The sequence below is a fragment of the Myotis nattereri genome, assembly GCF_964212035.1.
Source record: "Myotis nattereri genome assembly, chromosome: 10".
NCBI lineage: Eukaryota > Metazoa > Chordata > Mammalia > Chiroptera > Vespertilionidae > Myotis > Myotis nattereri.
Window position 1 is genome coordinate 48,023,040 of NC_138085.1, and position 25,229 is coordinate 48,048,268.

A 25,229-nucleotide genomic window follows, 5' to 3' on the forward strand; every position below is an offset into this window, starting at 1 on the left:
CATATGGAAGAGGGTGGGAGATTAATGGTCAAGATTATAAAATTTCAGATGGGGATGAGATAGATACTAACTTGTAAAGTGTATGTTAACATTGCACCAGATCTCATTTTACCCATCTAAAGGTATATTACAGAGGATCCCTATAGTTAATATAAAGCCTGACCTATGATGATAGCAAAATGAAATGTACTTACTCATCCAACTCCTCTTCTTCAGTTTTAGAACTATCAGCATAGAGGTACTTGCTCATGTCCACAGGTCTTATATTTTTTCTTTTTGTTGATTGGGGAGGAGAATCCTTTATAGTTTCAAAGGTTTCTGGTTCACCAAATGGGTTTAAATACTGTGGAGTTTGCATCTCTTTGAAGAGATTATAGCTGTTATTATAAAAAGATTCTTCTGGTTTTTTAGGTGATACTGTTTCAGTGGTTGGTTCTATAAAACAATAGCAACAGATGAATTAAGTCCAATTAATTCTATCTGACATTTTCTCACATTTTTAATGCTTTCAAAAATACTCAATATCGAATGGAACTGAAAGAGGCAAAGTACTAGCACATTTTGGAGGGGCTAGATTCAGAAGGTGTAATATCTAAGATTTTTGTCTACTTTTCCAGGAATGGTAAACCCCAAAATGTCATCTTTGGAATGCCTTTGAAGTCTTTAATAATATTATATAAATGACAATTTTGGAAATTTTAACTTCCTTAAAGGAATAATATTTTATTATTGCCTATTTTATTTCCATAAACTAGCTTGCCATCTCAAACTGATACATAGTAAGTTTCTGCTTTTAAAAGACCATAAAATGGATTGAATTTTGAAATGGTCTTTGGTTAGTTATACAAGCAAAAACCACTTAGGGAACTGAAGCACAGAATATCATGAATATAAGAAAACTGAAGCTGTAAAAAGCAAATAATAATACACCATCTTGACAACTGTAACACATTTTTATCTTCCCCAAATACTTTTTTTTTACTGCAAGTAGCAAGTTTTTAATCCATAAAATTAATTCCAGAAAGAGATGTATATTTAAAGAGAAATACTAGTTGTCACATTTTTTCTTAGCTCTATCAACATGAGTAAAGATTCTGAGTCAGGCTGGCTAACCTCTCCTATATAGAAATATGATATCACATGATATCTGCTATTCCTTTCTATTCCTCAGAAAATAGGCGTACATATATTTAGAAAACTTATTCTATTTTGAAATGGAAAGCTCAAATACTGATGTCTCAAAATATCTTGTTAATATTTTTAAAACTCGATATACTCAGATGTATATAATAATCAAGGAGAAGCTGTGTAGTCGAAAGAAGACTCTTGATTGGGAATCTTAGCTCTAACTCCATCTCCATTTACCTAGAGTTCTTGTTCAAATCACTTAATTCCCCTGGGCCTCAGCTTCCTAATCTATGAAAGTACGCAGCTGAAATAGATCACCTCTAAGATTTATTGTAACTTTTAAGATTTAAAATATGTTCTTATATAACTAGCTCACAAAATAAAATACAATTAATTTAAACTTACTAGTTTAGAATCTGATAAGAAGGGAGAAAGTAAAGGAAAAGAAAAAGTGGATTATTAAGTAATATTGCTCTAACGGAGTGAATCCTGAAGTTAAAACCTCATTTTCACCATGACTAGTGGCAGCAAAATTCTTTACAGCTCAGAAAGATTTCCTAAGAGCAGTCTAAAAGATGTAAACAGTGATTAGTCATTCTTACATTTACTTTGAGAAAACAGAGTTTCATTAAACAGAAGTCTCACTGCTTCAACAGCTCTTTTCTAGGCTTTAAGAGATCAAAACTACTTGATAAGAAAAATGACCCAGAAAAAATACCTGGGTTTATTACTCCCAATTATGCTGTATGTACGACAACAGTGGTTTCAGTCTTCTTTCTGCTCCTTTATTCACATGCACAACTTACTGTAACCACTGACTAATTCTCAGCCAGAGACATGGAGTAGGAGGTAGAGGGATTCCTCAAACTCTCTGCGAATGAGGGTGGAGGAGCTGTCTAGAGGGAAAAGCCACCTTACCACGTCAATATCAGTATGTGCCACAACTTGACCTTACTTGGTCAGGCTGCTAAACTAACGAAACTTTACCATATGCCAGTTAGGTAAAATACTTGTTCATACTCTAGAATTTTAAAAATCAGCACAAAATAAGAAAAACAGGCAATAGCTACTCCTATTTTCTACTCCTGTTTATAAGAAATTTGTCTTTTAAGGGAACTCTTGAGTATCTGCTTTAGGAAACCTTATAATTTTTCCAGTAAGAGACAGAACAAAGTTATCTCTAACAACAGAGCTTTACTATTTGATCAAATTAACAGACATTTAAAAATAAGCCCCTTTCCCCCAGCAGGTGTGGCTCAGTGGATGAGCACTGACTCATAAACCAGGAAGCCAGGGCACATGTAAGGTTGGGGGCTCAGTCCCCAGTAGGGGGCGTGTAGGAAGCAGCCGATCAATGATTCATTCTCTCTCTCTCTCTCTCTCTCTCTCTCAGAAACCAATAAAAATATATTTTAAAAATTAGAAATAAATAAATAAATTCCCCAAGTACATGTCTATGTAAGACTTTCTTTTTTTAAAAAAATTCAATTGAAGCTACCCAGAATTGCCGATCAACTGTAAGTGGTACTGAACACAATAACATTATCATTAGGGACAAAAATTACTTTATGAGTCTTCCTGCCATTACCATTCAAGAGAATTTGACTATATAAAGACTCTAAAAGTACAGAAAAAAAACTTGTTACCTTCTGAGTCAGGATCTTCAAATGGATTTAATCCTGTTACATCAGGATCACCAAATGGATTTAAACTCACAGTGGCCAAATCCTTTTCTGCTTCATCCAGAAAGTTAAGTTTGTTGATAAGCTCTGAAAATAAACATATGTGTTAGTTCACTATGGTTACAGTAAAGCATAATTTCGATCATTCATGAAATTTTTGAATTACAAAAATTCACACTAATAATACCTGTAAATAATAAGACATAGCATTTTACCAGTGGCAGAATGCCATTCAAGTATTTTGTAGTATACCAACATTTTCATATGAAATAAAACATATACATATTAATTTGAAAATTGTATCAGATAATGAACTAGAGAAACTTTCATCTGAATTTAATTTTATCTAATGAAAAAGTACTGACAGATTTTTAGTAAAACATCCTTCACTCCTAAATATAAATAATTCAAATGGGTTTAATCTAAGAAACTATTTTTTAAAAGTAAAAGTTATAATATATACAGTAGCTGAAGAAGTATGGCCATATTACATGACCAATTATTATAAGATGTTCTAAAATCACTACCTAATGAGAATCTTGATATAAGGCTTTGCTAAAGATGGCAAGTTCTGTTACGTTGTTGCCTGTTGGTGTACTACAAATTCCCAAAGAAAACATCCAAGGAAAAGCACGAAGACAAAACTGACAGCTAAGCATAGGCAGAAGTCAAGAGGTAGCAGGTCACAGTAAATAAAGGCAGTCAGAAGCAGAAAGAAAGGAAGAAAGCTCTTAGACCTTCAGAGGAACTGGCTGATTTAGCTGAAGGCATATTTGCTTGCTTTATGCAGTCATCTTGATCTTCATCTAAGCTGCTCAGAGCATTCAATTGGTTTACAATTTCTGTAAACAGAAGCCAGTCGAGACAAATGTAAGGTAAGGTCATTTAATTAAAGAGCTGTAGAAGCATGCTGTTACTCAAAAAGACAGAGAGGGGATGTTTGGTTATCAAGAGAATACATTCAGAGAATGTTATTTTGATGAACTTTAACAGAAGCATTTAACTTAAAGTTATGTTGTACCATTAAAGATAGGAAACAGTTTATTGTCAAAACTTATATTAGTAATATAAGAACTATGTTAATAAACACAAAACAAAGATAATAACCCAAGAGAATGGCAATGGCTTTCAGCAACCACATTTTGCATTTGTAAAATAGTGTTTTAAATGTATATTTTAAAAACAGAATAAAAAGTATCCTCTACTAACACAAAAAAACATATGTATATACATATAATATTATTTATAATATTACAAATTTAAACTAAAGATTTTTAGATTACATCTACATGAATAATGAACATAATAAGCACTTATTCATGTTCTAGGGTTTAAAAATCAGCACAAAATAAGAGAAAGGCAATAGCTACTATTTTCTATTCCTTTTTCTAAGGAATTTGTCTTTTAAGGGAACTCTTGAGTATTTGTTTTAGGGAACCTTATAATTTATCCAATAAGAGACAGAACAAAAAAGACAGGGATAGATAGAAAAATCTTAAAATAAAAATTCATATTTTATGTGAATAAAATTTTTACATGAATTACACAGACAATTCTCTGTGTATGAGATTATAACTCATTGGGTGAAAAAGTGCCCACTAGAGTATTCTAATTAATTCTTGCTGTTTCCAAAGTTAAAACCTGGGAATAATTTAGGTAATTAGGACAAACCAAACCGATCCAGATCATTCAAATGGGAAAGAAAGAAAATAATTAGAAATAGAAAAAAGTTGTAAATTCAGCATTAAAAATGTTATTACCATTGTAAATCTAACTGTACGTCATAAATTTTATTTGACCCAAGTAACACAATACACAATGTAATAGGTTGCCCTTCATCCCATTTGGTAGTTGTTCTACAAATATTTATTTACCACGCTGTGTCAAGTACTATGCTTGATACACAAGGATGAAAAAAAGCAGATATGGTATTGTCCTTGTGGAATTTACCTTCTGTAAAGATAGAAATTAATATTGAAACAGACAATAAATGACTACTAGATATTAGATGGTCAGAAACGTGTTATTTTTTAGATCTCTGAGCTAAATACATGTGAAAAGTTGACAAAGTTATTTCCCTGTTGGAATGAAAACATATTTTTGCATGAATAAAATTGCTTGAGATAGTAAAAGTAAACCACAGAAAATAAGGAGTAAACACAATACCAACTAAACTCTTCATTTGAATTTGAATAAGAGATGAATAGTCAGACTCTTCTTCCATTTTATTCTGCCAATAGTTTTAAACTCCACTCTGACTCAAACCAGCCTAGCAAATTTCTCAGTAGGTAGAATTCATTCATCCCCTACCTCCAACTACTAGTCATTGTCCCTACCACATTTAGGTACAATGTGGGCATTTATTTAAATACTATTAAGGTGACTCTATTGCATTGTAATTTTTAGGAAAATATAATAGAGTCAAAGATCAGTGTTAAATGATTACCAACACATATTGATTTATTTTCACTCATTACTAGTTATGTATTTTAAAAAATTTGCAAATGGCTTGTCTTTAACATTGAAAATATGAAAAAATGTTAATAATAACATCTAATATTTATTGAGCAGTAGGAAGGACTTTACATATGTTATCAGAATTAATTCTCATAAATATCCTGAGGTATTCTTTGAATATCCACATTTTATCACATATGTTAGTATCATTTACATTATATCCCCAAATGTACAATTACTTAGTTAAAACATTTAAAAATAATGCCCAAAGATTTTCAGTTTATTACACATTTTTATTATTTTATATTCTTAGTTGTAATCTCAATGAAAGTAGAAATAATTTATTTAAACATATTATATAATGAGCATTATAGGGAATACTGAAGAAACATTAGACTTGGTCCTTACATTCAGATCATTAATACTGTTCTATGGTTTTAGATACAATGTGGGCATTTATTTAAATACTATTAAGATGACTCTATTACATGACTAAATTATTTACATTTTAATTTTGGGGGATGTTTAGAGTATTTCCTAAACTGATTACTTTCAGTAATATCTCAAAACAATAACCATTTCCTCATTAACTAATCCAAAGTAATTTCTTCTTTCCATTCACTTCACTAAGTTTTCCTTCCTATCCTAGTTTTACCTATTCATAACTTACTTAAATCCTAGAACTTCTGCTTCTACAACTTTCATTCATATTAACAGGGGAAAGGTCATTTTAATAATCTATACCAATGTTCCCTTTATTTGGTATGCAAACAAATGTTAATCCAAATCATAACAAGAAGCAAACTCCAAAGAAATACTATTTATCTATCTAATAAACATTTATTAAGTACCTATTAAATGCCTGTAATAGTACCTGCCCTCATGGCTGTATATGTTTTAGGGACAGAGAGACAAGTAAAGCAATACACTGTGTATGATAAATATGATACATGTTATGATTGAGATATGCTTCACAGCCTATGTGAAACTAGAAGAGAGACTTTGAGGTCAGGAATACCTTCTGAACTTACTCAGATGTGAGCTTAATTAGACAAACAGACATTTCTATTAAAATAAAAAAGAAAATGGAGAGCACTGCAAATAAGAACATGACATATTTGTGGAACTGCAAGTTGTTTGGGGCTTAAGATGCCAGAGATGGGGAATGGAATAAAATGAGGCTGACGAATGTTCTTATGAAAGTTCTTGTGGCCAAACTAAAGAATGTAAACTTTACTTTGACAGCTCTGGGAATCCATTGAAAGATCAAATGCACATTTTAGAAACATCAGTCCAGGCTCAACATGGTGGCATCATTGGAAAAAAAAAAACAGCATAGGAAGCAAAGGTAAGTAGTTCAGCATCACTACTCCATGAGGAGAGGCACACAATAAATATTGCTAACTAAAGAATAAGAAGAAACAATTGATAGTTTGACACAGGGCATGGAGAAAGGAATCAAGGATAATTTCCAGGTTTTTATCTTGGGTGATTTTGTGAATAGTAGTTCTAGCATGGCATGGGGGCTATTCGGTTTGGCCATACCTACCTACAGGTGCCTCTCATGGAAATAATTCAATTGGCAGTTGTATATGTGGGCATAATTTTGTTATATATTTCTCCTTTTAAAAAAGTATTTTCCAGTTTCTTACAAATTTTCCACAGTCAATATTTTTCACATTTATAATCAGGGGCGAAAGTTAAATAAATGAAAAGGAGATTTACAACAGAAATTTATTCCCAGATTTTTATTTTTTTAAGTAGGACGCTTTCCCAGTAATATACTAGCCTGACACCACCCCCCCCCCAAAAAAAAAAAATTCCCTGGACCAATCTATATGTATAAAAAGCTAATATGTAAAGTGTCCCCTTGGGAGTTCAACTGGGAGATCGGGAGTTTGATTGCTCACTATGATGTGTGCTGACCACCAGGGGGTGGCGCAGAAGGAAGGCAGGCCCTGACTGGCAGCTGGCAGCCGGCACCCAGGGAAGGGAGGCTCCAGCTGGCAGCTGGGGAAGGGAGGCTCCGGCCGGCAGCCGGAAGGCCCCAGTCGGCCCTCATCACCGGCCAGGCTAGGGACGCTACCCGTGTACATATTTCATGCACTGGTCCTCTAGTATACTTATTATAATACTTTATTACTTGTAAAGCACTATTTTGCCAAAAATTTACATGTTTGAAAAATGCTAATAATGCTATGTTATAGCACAAATTTCTACCCTATTCTTCTCAGACTGAGCAATAAACCCATACTAAGCACATTCAGTTATCGTAACAGTGTGTCAATCTGAACTTGTTTCAACAGTGGTGAGAATGAGAAGGAAAACTAAATTAGGGGCAGGCAATCGAGGCAAAGGGTCAAGTAATTTGAGACTCTTCTTTACTGTTAGGAAGGCAAAAGAAGATAGAAATTGACCACCAGAGATTATCACACTGAATAAAAAATGGGGGAGGGGGCAGTGGCACAAAGAGGGGGGGGCTTTTCCCTTTAGGAAAGTCAGAAGCTGATTTAACACAATAATAAGTTGCCTAAAACGATAAGATACCTGCAAATCTTGCATGTTCGTCATTCTTCTCTTCAAAGTATAACAAAATTCAGTACAAGGATATCTCATTTTAAGATGGTAACATTTCAACTTCCTGGCAGAAATTGAGATTCAAAAGATGTTACTTTTTCCACAGGCTTTAGCCCAGTGATGGCGAACCTATGACACGTGTGTCAGAGGTGACACACAGACTCATTTTTTTGGTTGATTTTTCTTTGTTAAATGGCATTTAAATATCCTATCTAATAATAGACAAACATGGTAATTAACCGTAGCTCCGACACGCTTCCCATTGGCTAATCAGGGTGATATGCAAATTAACTGCCAACCAAGATGGCGGCTGGCAGCCAGGCAAGCTGAAGTGAACAGGAGGCTTGTTGATCCAGTGATGGAGGAAACCAAGGTTCCCCGCCTGCCACTGCCGGCCTCTGAGCTGCATTCTAAGAAACAATGTTGCAATTATAGAAGCTAAACAAACCCCAGATTCCTGCTTTCAGCCAGGGAGGCCTCAGAGCTGGAGCTGCAACAGTGTTTCAATTATAGAAGCCAAACAAACCCAGATACCTGCTTTCAGAGCCGAGGTCTCAGAGCTGGAGCCGAAACTCAGAGCTAAAGCTGGCTCTCAGTTCCAGTGTTAGCCATAGAAGGTAAATAAATCCCAGAATAAAAAAAAAAGAAAAAGAAAAAAAGGAGAGGTTGAGAGCTTCAGCCACCCGCCAGACTGAAAACGGCCCTCAGCCCCTCACCCAGACTGGCCAGGCACCCCAGTGGGGACCCCCACCCTGAAGGGGGTGTGACCAGCTGCAAACAGCCATCATCCCTCATCCAGGCTGGCCAGGCACCCAAGCGGGACCCCCACCCTGATCCGGGATACCCTTCAGGGCAAACCAGCTGGCCCCCACCCGTGCACCAGGCCTCTATCCTATATAGTAAAAGGGTAATATGCAAACGGACCCTAACAGCAGAAAGACTGGGAATGACTGGTCACTATGACACACACTGACCACCAGGGGGCAGATGCTCAATGCAGGAGCTGCCCTCTGGTGGTCAGAGCACTCTCACATGGGAGGAGCTCTGCTCAGCCACAAGCCAGGCTGATGGCTGCCAGTACAGCGGTGGTGGTGGGAGCCTCTCCTGCCTCCTCAGCAGCGCTAAGGATGTCCGAATGCAGTTTAGGCCTGCTCCCCGCTGGCAAATGGACATCCCCTGATGGCTGCCAGGCTGCGAGAGGGATGTCTGATGCCATCTTAGGCCCAATCCCCCGGGGAGTGGGCCTAAGCCAGCAGGTGGTCATCCCCTGAGGGGTCCCAGACTGCGAGAGGGCACAGGCCGGGCTGAGGGACCTCCCCCTCCCCCCCGAGTGCACAAATTTTTGTGCACTGGGCCTCTAGTATAAAATAAATATCAAAAATATAAGTCTTTGTTTTACTATGGTTGCAAATATCAAAAAAATTTCTATATGTGACATGGCACCAGAGTTAAGTTAGGTTTTTTCAAAATGCTGACACGCCGAGCTCAAAAGGTTCGCCGTCACTGCTTTAGCCCATAAACATTTTCTTAAAATGTGTTTTTATTGATTTTAGAGGGAGAGGAAGGGAGGGGGCTAGAGGGAGAGAGAAGGAGGGGGAGAGAGAGAGAAAAAAAAAACATCAATGTGAGAGATAAACATTGATCAGTTGCCTCCTGTATGCACCCCGCCTGGGGATTGAACCCACAACCTGGGTATTTGCTCTGACCAGGAATCAAGCCAGGGACCTTCTGAAGGTAATTAAAGAAGACCTTAATAAATGAAGAAAGATTCTTTGTTCACATTTAGGTCTATAATCTATCTTGAGTTAATGTTTGGGTATGCTGTGAAGTATGAATTGGGGCTCATTTTTTCCACAAGGACATCTGGATGTTTTAGCATCACTTGTTGAAAATACTTTCTTTTCTTCACTGAATTATACTGTACTTTTGTTGAAAATCAATTGCCAAATATGTTTGGGTTTTTCAGGACTCTCTGTTTTTTTCCATTAATCTGTTATATGCCAATACCACACTATCTTAATTATCATAGCTTTAAGTAAATCTTAAAGAAACTCTTGATGTAAGGTAGTAGTAGAATAATAATTCTTCTCTTTTTCAAGATTATTTTGGTTATTCAGATTGCATTTCCAAATATATTTTAGAATCAGCTTTTCAATTTTTATTTTTTTAAAAAGCCTTATAGGAATATTAATGGCATTGAGTTGAATTACAGATCAATGTGTGTACAAATGAAATCTTAACAATATTGCCTTCTAATATGTGAACAAAGAATTTCCATTTATTAATTTTTCTCATTAATTACTTTTAGTAATGTATTATAGTTTTTCACATCTTTTATTTCTAAGGAGGCTATGTTATGTTTAGCCTCCATTACAAATGAAATTATTTTGTTAATTTCATTTTCCAAAAGTTAGTTGTTCATATATAAAAATACATATTTTCCTACACTGATCTTGTGTCCTGTGCTGGGCTAGGATTTCCAGAATAATGTTGAATATAAGTGGCGAGAGCAAATATCCTTTCCTTGTTTCCAATCTTAGGAGGAAAGTGTTCAGGGTTTCACCATTAGGTATGTTAGCTGCAGCTTTCCACAGATGCTTTTATCAAAATGAAGATAATTCCCTTATAATAAAACTTTGCTGAGAAACTTGGTATTGAATTTTGTCAAATGTTCCTTTGAGATAATTATATGGTTTTACTCCTTCTATTAATATGGTTAAACCAATCTTGCATTCCTAGGACAAATCCTCAGCAAATACTTATTGGTACTTAAAATATTATTTGTCTCCTGGTTCCTACCCTAAGTAAATACCGGAGAGCTTCTAACTTCTTCAGATTTCACTTCCATTCTGATTCTGTGAAATGGGCTCTCAGTATTTGCAGAATTCTAAGTCCTGATTGGGATGACAGAGAATGTTCAGCTGTCGTTAGTAAAAACAAAGCAGCATTACAGTTTAAGAGTGAAACAGAAAGTAAGATAAATTTATAATCTGTATCTTCTGCCACTTCTATTCTCTGAGGTGACACATATTTGAGATCTGAACACTCGGATGAGATATTCTTGCTGACTCCAGTCTCTTATTCTAGGTCTCAAAATCCTTTAAAAAGGAGGTAGCTGTGGTGCCTTAGTCTTTTAGCTCAAAAAATCAGAAGTAACCCCATCTCTCTGTTTCTACCCTACTTTCCACCTAACAAACAGATGAAGTATTCCAGAAATTCTCATTCTTTACACAGATCTCCAGAATATGTTGCCTTTTTAAAACTTTATAGAGTCGACAATAATCCTATGGCTTTGCTTATGAGTCTCCCAGGTACTGCAGGGTACATGCTCAGTTAAAAACCAGAAGCAAATTAATGGATGTATTCCCTGACCTCAGTCCCAAGTTTATTCTAAGGAACCTTCAAATGAAAGGAGGGAGACCTACTCATGGTCATTCACAGCCTTAGTAAGTAGGACATTTAATCTCAGAGGGCTGAGTCATACCATAATCAACTCTAGCTCCTCAAATATGAACTGTAATCTCTTCTACTACAACCTATACTATAAGATTATGTTCCTTGAAGGTAGCCAGTATATCACTCTCTCTTCCTCCCCCCAAATTAACTTTACCAACTAAAAGAAAAAGATGAACAAACAACAGGCACATTACTTATGGTAAAAATGAATCCTGATTTATAAATTGCATTAGGATGGGAGGACTCTAAATGGAAGGCCATAGTTTCAGCTTCTCTGATTATAGAGACTAATAACTGGGCATGTCCCTTATGCAGACCTGAGAAATTATGCTTATCAAACTGTTACAAACGATATCAGCTCTTGAAGAGCATAAAGATTCTAAGGTAATCCATGACGTAACTATGTGGCTCTTGTCCCCTTGTACTCAAGTTATCATGTGAGTACAGAGGTCAAAGAATAGCACGTGGGCTGCTGTGAGGACCCCAGTAAAAGATGAATGCTCTGCTGTCATGGTGTTTCCTGTCCAATATCCTTCAGTGGTTCTCAACCTCTGGCCCTTTAAATACAGTTCCTCATGTTGTGACCCAACCATAAAATTATTTTCATTGCTACTTCATAACTATAATGTTGCTACTGTTATGAATCATAATGTAAATATCTGAAATGCAGGATGGTCTTAGGCGACCCCTGTGAAAGGTTCATTCAATCGCCAAAGGGGTCGCGACCCATAGGTTGAGAACTGCTGTAAGTGAATCTAATGCAAGTTTGACCTATTCAGGTCATGAGAGTCTGAATGTGTGGTGAAGCCTGCAGAGAATATTTGGTGATCTCTGCAACAACTACAGATATAACAGGGAAGCAAGTGTCTGATAATATCTGGTTTCCCTAATAATGTTTTGCTATAAACTGTTTCAGTTAAACCTGATTTTCTGAGCTGTATTCAATAGGACTTCGACATTTATGCAGGAGTCTTTCTCTTTCTCTTCTTGTTTGTTCAAATATTCAACACGCTTACCAATGATGATCATATTATCAAAGTTTGGTTCAAGCACTGTGAGGTTGCTGTATAGATGGAGGTACAGATTATTTTGAAACCATAAACAATTTCTAATACAGGCTACAATGTTATAAAATTTCATATGATTATGAAAGTAAACTTTTCATTAAAAGGCTTTGTTTCTTTAACACCAAGGTCTATCACTCCCACTATATTTCAGTTATTTTTCCAATTGCAATTCAAAATTCCCTTGCCCATTCACTGGTGCTACACTTCTGTAGAATGCAGCTATACATGTAGCATCAATAAAAGCTTCCTACCTAAGAGCCAGTCCCAAATGTTTACAGTTAGCTGTGAATTCTGCCTCAGACAGAAAAGGGTAGAGACACTTGATTAGTCCAAGTAGAGATACAATGAATTTACTTTTCTTTTAGAAAAGACTGTAATTTCAGAAGATATATTAGGTTAATTACTACTGCCTTATAGCAATGTTCCATAAGAAATCACTGACTACATGAATAGCCTCTAGGTGTCAATCTAAGAGATGCACAAAATAATTGTAACAATCTGTTTCTTCAAGAAGGTTGCAACTTAGTTGGGTAATAATATACCTATATAATTTTATTGATATAATGTGATTGCATTTTTTATGTATTTACATTGCAATATAAAGATATAATATAGGAAGAATCTAAAGTAATCATTCCTTCCTTTTAAAAAACTGTGTCAACAATTTCAGAGGAGAAAGGATGAGTGACTGTAAGCTGTGCATTAAGTTATTGCCACTTTAGCTGGTAAATAAAAATACCCATACTTTATTTGTACCATGCTTACAAAACATTTGTTTTGTTTACTTCAGCTATTATTTTAACAGTACTGCTGTTAATTTTGTAATATATTTATTATCTTAAAACTAATTTACTCAAACATTTTTATAGTAGTAGTGCTGATGCTTAACAAAATAATTCTTGAAAGTTAATAACTTTGAAATGGAATTTGCATGTGCTAAAAAAATGCAACTTAGGACACCAAACAACTGCCATGAAATGCTGTGCTATTAAGTGACTGTACTCTGAAAATATAATAGAAAATACAGATGGAAAAAATGCAACATCAAAGCAAAAATTTATTACAATAATTATGGATTTACTTAGAATGTGCATCTAATCACCCATGATCCCCATCTATCTTTGCTCCTTCAACACACATTTTACATTCATTACTTTGGAAAACTAGTCTTGAATTATTTAAGGTTTGAATTATGTGTCTCCTCCTGATCCCATTCCTTCCATAAAATGGGACCACACTACCCTGTATAAGGTAGTACATGATTAAAGGTAAAAATGAATTCAGTAAGATAATAAGCCAGAGTTATCAATATGGGCTACAATAGGAGGGAAGCCCCAATTCATTTACTTATGACCTTTCAGTTAACATATATTAAATTCTCAATATGTTCTAGACAATGTGCTAGAAGCTAGAGATGAAAAAAGGATTAGAACATAGTATTTCATAAAATACGGAAAAGAAATATACTGTATAAATAACGGTAACATTCCAAAGAAATATTGAATCATCACAAGTTATATTAAACCAATTTTTTCAATTAGGACTGAAGAATTTTAGACTATCTAAAAAGAAGTTACTCCTTTGGCAGAAATTTTAAAAAATAAGGTATATTTAGGGGCATTGCCATTTTTTGATTGGATTGTTTATCTTCTTCCTTTTGTTAAGTTGTATGAGTTCCCTGTAAATGTTGGAGATTAAACCCTTATCAGAGATAACATTGGCAAATACGTTCTTCCATGAAGTGGGCTTTCTTGTTGTTTTGTTGATGGTTTCTTCTACTGTGCAGAAGCTTTTTACTTTGAAATAAAAATAAAACTAGTCCCTAGTTTCCATTGCCCTAGGAGCTGTATCAGTGAAGATATTGCTACGGCATATGTCTGAGATTTTGCTGCCTACGGATTCCTCTAAGATTTTTATGGTTTCCCAAAACTAGAACCACCAATTAGAAAGGATAGGTGCACACCTATGTTCATAGCAGCACAATTTACAATAGCTAAGATTTGGAAACAGCCTAAGTTAAGTGCCCATTAGCAGATGAGTGGATTAAAAAACTGTGGTAAATCTACACAATGGAATACTACGCTGCTGTAAAACGAAGGAACTCCTACCATTTGCAACAGCATGAATGGAACTGGAGAGCATTATGCTAAGTGAAATAAGTCAGTTGGAGAAAGATAAATATCACATGATCTCACTCATTTGTGGAATATAATGAACAACATAAACTGATGAACAAAAACAGATCCAGAGACAGAGAAGCATCAATCAGACCGTCAAACCTCAGAGGGAAGGCAGGGGAAGGTGGGGGGAAAGGGGAGAGATTAACCAAAGGACTTGTATGCATGCATATAAGCCTAACCAATGGACACAGACACTAGGGCAGCAAACCTATGTATGACACACATGTCAGAGGTGACATGCGAACTCATTTTTTTGGTTGATTTTTCTTTGTTAAATGGCATTTAAATATATAAAATAAATATCAAAAATATAAGTCTTTGTTTTACTATGGTTGCAAATATCAAAAAATTTTTCTATATGTGACACGGCACCAGAGTTAAGTTAGGGTTTTTCAAAATGCTGACACGCCGAGCTCAAAAGGTTCGCCATCACTGCACTAGGGGGTTGAGGGCACATGTGGGGGGTGGGGGGGGGGCACTGGGGGGATAAGGACACATATGTAATACCTTAATCAATGAAGAAAAGAAATTTTAAAAAATAAGGTATGCCCTAACCGGTTTGGCTCAGTGGATAGAGTGTCAGCCTGCGGACTCAAGGGTCCCAGGTTCAATTCCGGTCAGGGGCATGTGCCTTGGTTGCGGGCACATCCCCAGTAGGGAGTGTGCAGGAGGCAGCTGATCGATGTTTCTCTCTCATCGATGTTTCTAACTCTCTATCCCTCTCCCTTCCTCTCTGTAAAAAATCAATAAAATATATTTAAAAAAATAAGGTATATATGTATGTTTAAGAAATAATGGTTGCTATGGTATGAATGTCTGTGTCTCCCAAAATTCATATGTTGAAATCCTAATTCCCAATGTGATAGTATTAGGAGATGGGGCCTTTGGACGGTGTGATTAGGTCATGACAATGGAGCCCTTATGAATGAGATTAATGCTCTTATAGAAAAGGCCCAAAAGAACAACCCTGCCCATTTCCACAATATGAGGAATACAATAAGGAGTCTGTGACCCAAAAGAGGGATCTCATAAGAACATGCGAGCACCCTTCAGACTTCCAGCCACCAGAATTGTGAGAAATATATTTCTGCTGTTTATAGGCTATCCAATCTATTGTATTTTGTTACAGGAGGCCAAAAGAACTAAGACAATGAACTATAAAATCTAATTATTATTGAATGCCTTCATTAAATCTGTATTTTCCTAAAAAATAATGTCCTTTTTTTCCTTTCAACCAGCACAGAACTTGTGACATACTGTTATCACTAATTTTTCCTATTATTATGATTAAAACAATACAATATAGCTCAAAACAGCTATGTAAATGTGTGGGTATTTTATTCCTACTTATGGTACTAATGTCTAACTGATATTTAGTTTTAACTAAAAGCCATTAACAAAGAACAAACTGTATCCTCCAATTAAAAGATTAAATTATATCCCACTGGAATTATAAAAACTCATGCTGTAAAAAAAATGCCTGCATTTGTAAATGGTATAGTATTAGCATAAAGGATGGAGTGGTCAAGCTTAAGTGGGGAGTTGGCATGAAAGGCTTCTCAGACTATGTGGCAACAGAATTAAAATTTGAAGGACAGGCAGAAGGTCACCTTTGGTGGTAGCAGAAGAACACCAACTTGAAGTACTCCAGCTAGCCAAATAAAACAGAGATCTCAAAGACAGGAAAGACATGGCATTTTAAAAATAATTATATAATTGGTGCGGACATCATTTAAGCATAATGCAAATGTCAGCATTAATTATTGGGGGTGGGGAGGGGGAAATCCCAAAATGTTATTGAAATAAAAATAATAGCCAGAAGGGGCTAGAGGAGGTGTTGTAATTGATCAGTATGCCTTATTTAATCATTCTTGTCTTGAAATTTTGCCTGATGTATATATATTTAGTGCTTTATTTTCACTCCAATAATAAAGGCATATCATCAAATCCTTAAGTGTGATAGCCAGATTGCCAATAAGTACTTATTGACCAATTAATACAAAGAGGTTCTAATCACTTAACATTTTAGTAGTTTGATCAAACCAACTATAATGAATAATTGCATGGAAGCTTCTAGATATAAGATAAAACATCCATGCACTAGGAGAAGGTAGCTAATGCAAATTCTCATTTCTTTCTTTATAAAGCAGCGGTTCTCAATCTGTGGGTCGCGACGCCTTTGGCGGTTGAACGACCCTTTCACAGGGGTCGCCTAAGACCATCCTGCATATCAGATATTTACATTACGATTCATAATAGTAGCAACATTACAGTTATGAAGTAGCAATGAAAATAATTTTATGGTTGGGTCACAACATGAGGAACTGTATTTAAAGGGCCAGAAGGTTGAGAGAACCACTGTTATAAAGGATTCATTCGTAACATTGACAAAATAAGTATGAATATATTCAGGCTACTTTATATTATAATTAGTAGTTCTAGTAAAGTTCTATGTATTCTTTTTTTTTTTTTTTTTAGTATTTTATTGATTTTTTACAGAGAGGAAGGGAGAGGGAAAGAGAGTTAGAAACATCGATGAGAGAGAAACATCAATCAGCTGCCTCCTGCACACCCCCTACTGGGGATGTGCCCACAACCAAGATACATGCCCTTGACCAGAATCGAACCTGGACCTTTCGGTCCACAGGCCGACGCTCTATCCACTGAGCCAAAGCAGTTACGGCAGTTCTATGTATTCTTAACTAAACTTGGACATGATCTTAAACTGCTGAAATTTGTTATTACCAGCAACATGCAAAGTTTTCAGAGAGCTAAATGGAATATCCTATATAATAAAAGCGTAATATGCAAATTGACCGAATGGCTGAACAGCGGAACAACCTTCCAGATGACCATCCAGATGACCACACTATGACACTCACTGGTGCCAGGCCAGCCAAGGCGGGTGTAATGCGATTGGTCAGGGGCCTGGCCATCGCCCCATGATCACCCTGCAGAGGGAGGCCCAGGCCACCAACTAGCGGGGCAATCAATGAGGGGGCTCCACGATCGCCCCAAAGAGGGAGGCCCAGGGCACCGATCGGTGGGCTGCAGCAGGTGGGCAGGGTCTCCCTTTGCGAGGGAAGCCTGGATCCCGGGTGCCGGAGGGAAGCCTGTGCCAGCAGCCAGGTGAAGGAAGGCCTACTCTAGCACCAATTTAATGCATCGGGCCTCTACTTAGATTATAAAGGCTTAAGGAAGAAAAAATGCCTTGTTAGTGAAACTGTGTTTCCTGGGAAATAAGAATAAGCTTTCAACTTTACAAAAAAAAAAAAAAAAAGATAAACTTACAGCTTAATAAAACCAACCTGTAATTTTTGCTGCCTTTTCCTCTTGGTCCACTCGGTTCTCATCATCTTCTTCATTATCTTCTTCAAAGTCATCTAAATTCCCAATATCAGCCTGCTTCATACTCATCAAACTAGCCAAACTTTGCATGTCTTCATCACTACATCAATGATTTATAATATAATACATAGTTCATTAAATGATATTACTTGAAAAAGAACTGATGCTTAAGAAAATACTAATATACTCCTTTTTTGTACATTAATAATTCTTCTTAATGCTATATAATACTATTGAAAACTCTAAACACTCATTTATTAATTTTTAAACAACATGTTTAATTAATAAAAAGCAAACAGGATTAAAAACTAACTGGTTAGGAGTTACATTAATTCTGTGCTGCAGACATATGGAAGACTAAAATTTTCTCTATGGGATTAAAGTAGGGTTTCCTAACCATGAAGTCCGCAAACAAAAACTTGTTTCATAAAACAAGGAGATAATTGGCAAATCAGATGAGATCTAGACTTTAAAATATTTAAATTTTCATAAGGAATTAAAATAGAAATTCTTAATCTGAAGTCCATGAACCCTTTTGGTTTTGTGAACTAGAAGAAAAAGAAGTAGAATAAAGCCCTGTAAATTATATTTAAATCTTGTTTAAAGGTGCATTTTTCTGAAAGAGGCTATAGTTGTTCAAAAGTTAAAGAATTAATGTAATACAAAAAGCACCTTAAGACAAAGTCTAGTCCTTTTAAGAATTACAAGGTAGAGCCCTGACCCGTTTGGCCCAGTGGATGGAGCGTCGGCCTGTGGACTGAGGGGTCCCAGGTTTGATTCAGGTCAAGGGCATGTGCCTTGGTTGCGGGCACATCCTCAGTGGGGGGTGTGCAGGAGGCAGCTGACTGATGTTTCTCTCTTATTGATGTTTCTAACTCTCTATCCCTCTCCCTTCCTCTCTGTAAAAAATCAATAAAATATATTTTTTTAAAAAAAGAATTACAAGATAGAAAATGACCTGGATTGATTATAAGTTGGACCATATAGTTGATAAATGTTTTTATATTGAAGTATGTAAAATATAAATTTATGAAATTTACATTAGAATAGAAATGAAAAGAAAAATTAAATACTGTAAACATAAAAAATTTAAGTTTTCCTGATCTATCATTTTAATCTTAAATTTCAAACAAACTACAGTGAATGAAACATATTCCTAACATGTCATATACAAATTAAATTTTAATCAGGTATACTTCCTCAAAACTCAGAAAGCCAAATTAAAAGTTTCTCATGTTTTTAGCACAATACAATAAAAAAACACACACACTAAAATCTCTTTTGTAAATATTCATTTTTCTAAATATAATAATTTTGCAGACTAAACTGGTTTTTTGAAATTCTTTGCATTTTATCTCATATAAGCTTAGAATTAAGATAATTTCCCCATTTTAAAATAAGTTAGTAACACAAAGTCTGCATGAACACAAAAAGTTATGTTACATTATATGAATGCCTTACAAGTTGCTCACCTATCAATGGGGATAATTTCAAGATACATTATTCTTAAAATGCTAATTTGCTTAATTTTACCTATTTAATTTCCTCATATTTTAACCCTGAACATTTTTCTTTGGGAAAGGTAAGGAGGAAAGAGGGAATTTATGGTGTTTGAGAGAATGCTTCACTCAAACTGAGATACTTGGTTTGACTGAATTTCCTCTCACCTATATTTCTGTGAATGGTACTGACTCACTTACTGCTCGGCCCACTGGAAAGGAGTCCACCTTCAAAGGATCTTCTCTGATTTTTGTTTTCTCTCTTCTTTCTCTATTTCCTTACCTTTCTTTTTGGCCTGGATTTCAGGGTAAGGTCTTTATTTTTAATTTCTCAATATTTAAGTCTACAATTTAAGGTCCTGATATGAAAGACCAATGCTTCCATTCTGCACTCTCTACAACACTCACTTAGAAGCAAACTTTCCAGAGAAGAGGCTTATGTTATCTACCAAGTCACTTGTGCCCTGTAGATGAGTGCCAAACATCTCATTCTGACGCACAGTATTCAGTCTAATCAGTTAAGTAGACATGACCAATTATAGTAACCACATTTCACTAGGTCAAACACATTCAGAAGTGTGATTCAGATTGGATTGTAATGTTTATACGTGCCTTTTCCCCCTCACCTTTTAAGTCAAGGTGTAAAATTTACATTTCCATCTTCACTCCAAATAGGTACTAACGGTTTCACTATACCCCAAACATACACTTACCCCATGACTTAACTAGAGTGAATGTTACATTTTTTTTTTTTACCTGTTTTAGGTATGTTCAACCTCATTTTATCCAGCTATAATGTTAAGTCTTTTAGGAGACTAGAACTGGGTATAGAAATTATCTTCGTGCAATGCCTAGTCAGAGCTTTAGAAGTGATTTTTGAAAAGGATAGTGATTATAACAAAGTGTGTCTACCTGTACACCTTGCTATACAGTTTTTGGAAGGCTGAGCCAAAAAAACATGAACTGGCAAAGGTTCCTTTAATTCTTTCATTACTCTTATCCTAAACTTTTCATTCTGGGTTCCTCTCATATCTCAGCTGAACCAAACAGCTCCACAAATTGAATTGTCTGTATTTCAGAGTACAACCACTTATACCGAAGACACCAAAATATAAAAAAAAAAAAATGTATGATATACTACGATATACAATTATAATATAAAATTTGAAACTTTCTGTAATCATTTTTATATTATTGTTCATTCTCTAGAGTCATGAGAGGCTATAAATAACAAGGAGTTCATTTAATTCAGCCTCTGAAACAAAGAATGGCAAGAATGATTGGTATGTGGTAGGATGTTCTCAACTGTTGCCAATATACTGAGTCCAAAGCTATAAACCTACAGTGTTTTAAAACACACTCTGAAGCAGATTTTTGGACAAAATAAACTTACGTGGCTTTTCCTTCCCGGAGGAAAATGCAAGATAATGAAAACTGGAGAGTGGCAGATACAACTTTTTTAGATAATGGCTTGAATTTTAACTTGACATCAGTCTGAGTTGGCATAGGGCTTGCATACTGTTTCATGTTGATGCTGCTAGTAGCAAGAGCTTTCCTTCGACCAGAAGGAGATTCCTGGAAGATAAAAAATTATTATGTTATTTGGAGTCATTTATTTTATAATCAAATATTTTAAAATAGAATTTTAATAATATGATTAAACAACAATTGAGACTTCCTTCTCCAATGAATTCCTGTAACATAATAATGAAATGAAATTGTAATGAGTTTATCACAACTTTTACATATGTAAGGCAGATATAAAATTGGAGAGAGCTGACACAGGCAAAACTTGGGGAAGACTTAACAACCCTCAATAACTCAGGAAAGGAAACTAGAACAGAAGTCTCCAGGGCCCCTGTAAAAAGCACAGGGGCAGGTATCAAAGTTCTCAATAATTGTTTTCCTTCCTTTGATTATACTTAATACTAGAGGCCCGGTGCACAAAAATTTGTGCACTCGGTGGGGAGGGGGAGTCCCTCAGCCCTGCCTGTGCCCTCTCGCAGTCTGGGACCCCTCGGGAGATAATGACCTGCTGGCTTAGGCCTGCTCCCAGGTGGCAGAGGACAGGCCCAATCCCTAGGTGCAGCCCCTGGTCGGGCTCAGAGCAGGGCTGATTGGGGAGTTGGGGTGCCACCCCCTGTCACGCACAGAGCAGGGCCCATCAGGGGGGTTGGGGCTCTGTACCCTGTCACGCACAGAGCATGGCCCATCAGGAGGTTGGGGAGCTCCCCCTTGTCACGCACAGAGCAGGGCCGATCAGGGGGTTGGGGAGCCACCCTCTATCACCCACAGAGCAGGGCAGATCAGGGGGTTGGGGTGCCGCCACTGTCACACTCAGGGCAGGGCCAATGGGGAGGTTATGGCTCTACCCCGTCACACACAGAGCTGGGCCCATGGAGAGGGGGTTGAGGCGCCGCCCTCTATCACCCACAGAGCAGGGCCGATCAGGGGGTTGGGGCGCCGCCACTGTCACACTCAGGGCGGGGCAGATGGGGAGGTTATGGCTCTACCCCGTCACACACAGAGCAGGGCTGATCAGGGCGTTGGGACACCGCACCCTGTCACACACAGAGCCGCAGGGCGATCAGAGGTTTGGGGAGCTCCCCCCTATCAGGCATAGAGCAGGGCTGATCAGGGGTTTGGGATGCCTTCCCCTGTCACGAACAGAGCAGGGCAGATAGGGAGATTGTGGCCCCGCCCCCTGTCACACACAGAGCCGCAGGGCGATCAGGGGGTTTGGGCGCTGCCCCCTGTCACGCTGATCCCAGTGCTGGGAGGCCTTGCGGCTCCGCTGATCCCAGTGCTGGGAGGCATATTACCTTTTTACTATATAGGATAGAGGCCTGGTGCATGGGTGGGGCTGGCTGGTTTGCCCTGAAGGGTGTCCTGGATCAGGGTGGGGGTCCCCACTGGGGTGCCTGGCCATCCTGGGTGAGGGTATGATGGCTGTTTGCAGCTGGTCACACCCCCTTCAGGGTGGGGGTCCCCACTGGGGTGCCTGGCCAGTCTGGGTGAGGGGCTGAGGGCTGTTTTTAGGCTGGCGGGTGACTGAAGCTCCCAACTGCTCCTTTTTTTTTTTTTTTTTTTTTAATTCTGGGCCAGCTTTAGCTCTGAGGCTCCAGCTCTTAGGCCTCCGCTGCTGAAAGCAGGTTTCTGGCTTTTGTTTACCTTCTGTATTTGAAACAATGTTGCAATCCTGCTGGCTGAAGCCCAGAGACTAAAGCAGGTTTCTGGGGTTTTGTTTAGCTTCTATATTTGTAACATAGTTGCTTAGAGTTGCAGCTCAGCGGCCAGCAGCGGCAGGCGGGGAACGTTGGAGTCCTCTGTCACTGAAGCAAGCAAGCCTCATGTTCACTTCCAGCTGCCTGGCTGCCGGCCGCCATCTTGGCTGGCAGTTAATTTGCATATTGCCCTGATTAGCCAATGGGAAGGGTAGCGGTCGTACGCTAATTACCATGTTTCTCTTTTATTAGATAGGATAACCTATCTACATTATAATGTAAAAGTAATGATATTAGGTTACATTAACCTAATTAACCTTTCTGAATGCCTATACTTTTTAAGGAAACACCCAGCCTTGGTACCATTCTACCTCATTCTGCCTATAAATACTGAATTCTATCCCATACTTTAAGCCTTATTTCTTCCTGGGGCCTTTTCTAATCACTCTAGTCCAGCCGTGGGCAAACTATGGCCCGCAGGCCGGATCCGGCCCGTTTGAAATGAATAAAACTAAAAAAAAAAAAAAAAAGACCGTACCCTTTTATGTAATGATGTTTACTTTGAATTTATATTAGTTCACACACAAACACTCCATCCATGCTTTTGTTCCGGCCCTCCGGTCTAGTTTAAGAACCCATTGTGGCCCTCGAGTCAAAAAGTTTGCCCACCCCTGCTCTATTCTATAGTTCTCTCTCTTTCCTAAGATCACATATATCAAGGAAGAAACAGTTGGTTTCTCCGATCCTATGCCAGTGGCAGACACTGCTAAGCAAACCCAGAAGATATAAAAATACTTCTCCACCTAGCAATTGCCAATTCATCAAAAATAGAACACAAAATGAAACCTATTTGCTATCAAAGGTATTTAACATTCCATTAATAAACTATCTTATTTCAAAATTATCTTTTATAGAATAATAGCATAGGAGAACAATGATAACAGGACAGCAAAATAATGATTGGGTATTAAGTATGAAAAAGACAAGGTGTCAACTCTGGAGAAATGCTATAATGAATAAGACATAATAATTCCTGATTATGTGTTCTAATGGCAAGGGAAAATTTTATCTTTTTAATTAATTTTATTGGTGTGGCACTGGTTAATATCATATGGGAAATTTTAGGACAATTTGTAAATAATGTAAATCAGGGGTCATACCATCATTAATGTAACCAGAAGTCATAAACTAGCATTTCGTAGAGTTTACTGGTCTGAGAGTTCAGACCTAAAATAAGGCTTAATTTCCAAACTACATGATCTTGAGCCTCAGTAACCTTCCCTATAAAATAAGGAGATTAAACAAATACATTCAAGCTCTACATTGGTTTTCTATAAAATTACTTAATTTTCCAACCAAGGCAGGAAAAACTACCATTACCATTTGAATTATTTAATAAATCTTCATTTGTCCATGATTTACACACTTGTCTAAAATTAGGATATAATAATTTAATCAAAACACTGAAACAGCCTTTTAAAAATTTTTTGACATTTCTACCAGCAGAACAAGTAAAAAATGTAATGTAACATCCCTAAAGAATACCTTGTTTTAAAATGTGGTCTTATTTGTCAGATTATGCACAGGAATATTATACAGAACTATTAGTGCATGTAGATACCTTATGAATGAATTTCAAAAAGCATCAAGCACTTGAGAAGGATTTAGGTTTTCTCAGAAGAAATACTTAAGAATATGCAAATACCCTCAACTGAATCAAGTTGAACAGATGTGACTATCCCAAACAATACAAGTGATCTTTCCCTGGTTCCTATTATCAATCAAAGAATAAGATTAAGGTCCAAGGTTCTGACAATGTGCAAAAAGAAAAAGTATAATCAGGGAGTATCAACTGATTACACTGATATGAACAATAATCTCTTATTGTACCTTTTGAATAGCTAACAACTTCTACATATAATATACGACTTAAAACCGCTTTTGAAAGCATAACATACAAAGTGCCACATATCATTTTCAGATTTTGTTAAACATCTGTTTCATAAATTATGACATTGATCCCGTAGTAGTAATTTTCTAATTTTATAAACAAACTAGAGGCCCGGTGTACGAAATTTGTGCACGGGTAGGGGGGTGTCCCTCAGCCCGGCCTGCACCCTCTCACAATCCAGGACGGCTGGCTTCTAACAGCTTGCCTGCCTGCCAGCCTGATCGCCCCCTACCTGCTCCCCTGCCGGGCTGATTGACGCCTAACTGCTCCCCTGCCGGCCTGATCGTCCCCAACTGCCCTACCCTGCTGGCCTGGTCACCCCCAACTGCCCTCCCCTGCCGGACTGGTCACCCCCAACTGCCTCCCCTGCCAGCCATCTTGTGGTGACCATCTTGTGACAATGTCACGCGACACCATTTAGGCCAGCCGTTCTCAACCTGTGGGTCGCGACCCCTTTGGCAGTCGAACGACCCTTTCACAGGGGTGGCCTAAGACCATTCTGCATATCAGATATTTACATTACGATTCATAACAGTAGCAACATTGCAGTTATGAAGTAGCAACAAAAATAATTTTATGATTGGGTCACAACATGAGGAACTGTATTTGAAGGGCCAGAAGGTTGAGAACCACTGATCTAGGCTTTTAATATATAGGATA

At 37.2% G+C, this 25,229-nt stretch overlaps 1 protein-coding gene across 1 annotated transcript in view; it reads right to left on the reverse strand.

The window, feature by feature from the left end:
* The window catches only part of EHBP1 (EH domain binding protein 1), a 471,942-nt gene that overhangs the window by 187,348 nt on the left and 259,365 nt on the right, over positions 1–25,229 (reverse strand). The window contains exons 9-13 of the mRNA XM_081100594.1: positions 20,788–20,969; positions 17,856–17,995; positions 3,548–3,652; positions 2,775–2,897; positions 195–435 (exon numbers count right to left, since the gene is read on the reverse strand). Of these exons, the coding sequence (XP_080956720.1) occupies positions 195–435; positions 2,775–2,897; positions 3,548–3,652; positions 17,856–17,995; positions 20,788–20,969 (791 nt within the window). The remainder of the gene's footprint in view (positions 1–194; positions 436–2,774; positions 2,898–3,547; positions 3,653–17,855; positions 17,996–20,787; positions 20,970–25,229) is intronic.